Raw genomic sequence first — 2,753 nt, 5'->3', positions numbered from 1 at the left:
GCATCTCATGTTTATGATGTAGCATCTCATGTTCGTTATGTGGCATCTCATGTTTATGATGTAGCATCTCATGTTTTTGATGTAGCATCTCATGTTTTTGATGTAGCATCTCATGTTTGTGACTTACATTACAATCATTACATTGTTAATGATTGTACAGCACCTTGTGAATATATTTCTGTGAAAGGCGCTTTACAAAAAAAACTTTACTTACTTAGCATCTAATGCTTGTTATGTAGCATATCATGATTAACTTAGCATCATTTGACTTAGCATCTCATGATTATAACTTGGTATCTTATCTCGTTTTGCATATCGTTTAGTAGTTTTTATCATCTCTTTAGTAACTTTAAATTATTACATAGCATATTAAAATGATAAGATGACATTTTTTTAATAAGTTCAGCTCAAAAGTTTGACTTACGGCTTATATTAATTTGCCCTTTCAATATTTTGTCCCACCTGACCTTGGCTCCAAAACAGCATGATAAACGACAATTTATTAGCAGATTTTCTTTCCTGAAATCATTATGGTTCACATCATCATATGTAAAATTTATTTTATTAGAGTGTAACAACAACACAGTGATGAAACACTGTCGGATAAGTTCAGTTCACAAAATACCGCATGAAAGATGGCAGAACTTCACTCCTTTGAAGCTTGAAGCTTGGGAAGTCAGTCTCTGCAGGATGCTGTGGTCAATAATACTGTGGCAGAAAAATGGACGGGCTCGCTCCTCTTCGCTGTTTTTAACCGGCTTATCAGGTAAGGTTTCCTCAGCTCTTTGAACTCTCCGGACTCTTCTGGATCTCAAACAAAGTTTAAAGGAGCATAAATAAGAGCTGAATCCCTCCAACGGAGGAACAAGAGCTACAACACAGTCCTGTCCCGACATCACTTCCCCATCTGGGTAAAAATAAATCTGCACTGATGCCAGCCAGATGTAAAGACAACGCTCACAAACGCGTGTTTGTTTTCATCCTTCAGCAGAGGCGTTCACAGCAGGAAGTCCTCCCATCGTGCCCGGGATCGACACACTGAAGCATCACTACAGCAAGACGTAGTTCTCAGCAACTTCCAGTAGATACAGATTAGACAGACCTGATTGGTCTTCAACTTGACGTGTTTCCAAAACAACCATCCTGCAGCGAGAGGGTTAGAGGTAAAAAAAAAAAAAACAAGTTCCCAAAAAATCTTTTCAGGTTGGTCTGATTTAAAATATGACTGGGCTGCAGCTGAGACGAGCAACACAAATAATGAGTTTGGAGCAGAGAGGTACCTGTCTGACTTCACCATCCTGTGGATCTTCCTGTGGTCCGTCACCTCTTCCAGCACATCTGTGAAACCTCGTCCTCTCCTCTGCCAGCCGTGACGCCAAACGGCCAAGAACGAATCATCAAAAAACACTGAAGAAGCAAAAAAACACATCCTCAATAATTCAAGCTTCATGAAGAAATCCAGGAACAAACTGAAACGTCACCACGCTGGTTCTCACCTATCGATTCAACATCATGAGAGAAGGAGGCTTCATGGGGAAGATATTTGTTGTTCTTCAGCTCTCCATCCAGACCAACTATTTGCACCGACCCTGCAGAACAGACGGGTTTAGGATTGTGAAGTCTTCTGAAACATCAGCAAGAAAAAATATGGAAGTAAACTTGTTTTAGGTTTTCAGATTCTTGGATTACTTACTCTCCATGAGCACGAGTAGTGAGGAGTTGTCCATCTGGTAGACCTGAGCCACATCAGGGGAGGGTTTCTCTGTGATCAGACAAAGTAAAATGAGAAAAACAAACCTTTCCTGAGGATTCAGACGGTTTGTAACGACCGCAGGGTGAGCGTACCCAGGCCGCAGTTGAAGAACCAGGACGTGCTGGAGTTCAGGTTGATGTATTCTAAACTGACAGGGACGTCCGGGCTCGACCCCCGCGACACACCGATACACACCATGGGGTACTCCTGCTGGTTCATCATCACCATCTCAAACACCCGCAGAGGGTTGGGTAGGGGGAAGTCAAAATGCTGCAGCACAGGGAGATTTAATCCTTAGTTCAGCCCACTTTTACCCTTAAAGACTCACGTCTCTTTTTAATCCACGTACCTTGATTAGCATGAATTTGTGCATGGGCTCATACCACTGCAGCAGAACCACACTGGAGTCCAGAGCACAGCACAGAAACACACAACCACGCAGAATGTTCCCCCCTGAAACAGAAAATAAACAGAAAATTCACAATTTGGTTCAGTTTGATACTTTAGTCTCAGCATATTTTCGATACAAAAAGAGAAATGTCCATGTTCTTCTTAACTTGTAATTTATTGAAATTAATTCTGAACATTGGTTTAACCTTAAAAGTCCAGTTTTTAAATTAAATTTTGCTGAAACAGCAAGTTTCTCAGTGGATCTGTGCTCCACAATGCAGTCTAGGTGGAGTAGTCGAACACAGATCCACTGAACCTTCAACACAGAGCATCTTCAGAAGACAAGTTGATAAAATAAATGTTAAAAATCTGTATTGTTCCATACATAAGAGTGTTTTGAACATGGAGGTTCTATAGAACAGCTGGAGCTCAGAAACCAGGTGACCGTGTGATCGGCTGGAGAAGCTAACGGCTAACGTTAAACGGTCAAGAGTCTGGATTTCCCATCACTGTACATGTTGACAACAGAGCAGAAAAATGGACTGATGATGTAGAAATCATAAAAACTATTAATAATAGTATTAATCCAATTATTAATATTTTACAGTTT

General features: G+C 40.8%; 1 protein-coding gene across 5 annotated transcripts in view; it reads right to left on the bottom strand.

Annotated features, from left to right (window-relative positions):
• Positions 1–543: 543 nt before the first annotated feature.
• The window catches only part of map4k1 (mitogen-activated protein kinase kinase kinase kinase 1), a 51,249-nt gene continuing 49,039 nt past the window's right edge, over positions 544–2,753 (bottom strand). For all 5 annotated transcript variants that reach the window (XM_014015899.1, XM_014015901.1, XM_014015898.1 and 2 more), the window contains 6 exons: positions 2,103–2,206; positions 1,846–2,023; positions 1,694–1,762; positions 1,497–1,589; positions 1,281–1,407; positions 544–1,143 (listed from right to left, as the gene is read on the bottom strand). In XM_014015899.1, the coding sequence (XP_013871353.1) occupies positions 1,050–1,143; positions 1,281–1,407; positions 1,497–1,589; positions 1,694–1,762; positions 1,846–2,023; positions 2,103–2,206 (665 nt within the window). In that variant the 3' untranslated portion in view covers positions 544–1,049. The remainder of the gene's footprint in view (positions 1,144–1,280; positions 1,408–1,496; positions 1,590–1,693; positions 1,763–1,845; positions 2,024–2,102; positions 2,207–2,753) is intronic.

This window comes from Austrofundulus limnaeus, unplaced genomic scaffold (genome assembly GCF_001266775.1).
Source record: "Austrofundulus limnaeus strain Quisiro unplaced genomic scaffold, Austrofundulus_limnaeus-1.0 Scaffold136, whole genome shotgun sequence".
Taxonomy (NCBI): domain Eukaryota; kingdom Metazoa; phylum Chordata; class Actinopteri; order Cyprinodontiformes; family Rivulidae; genus Austrofundulus; species Austrofundulus limnaeus.
This window is presented reverse-complemented; position numbering and strand designations above follow the sequence as displayed.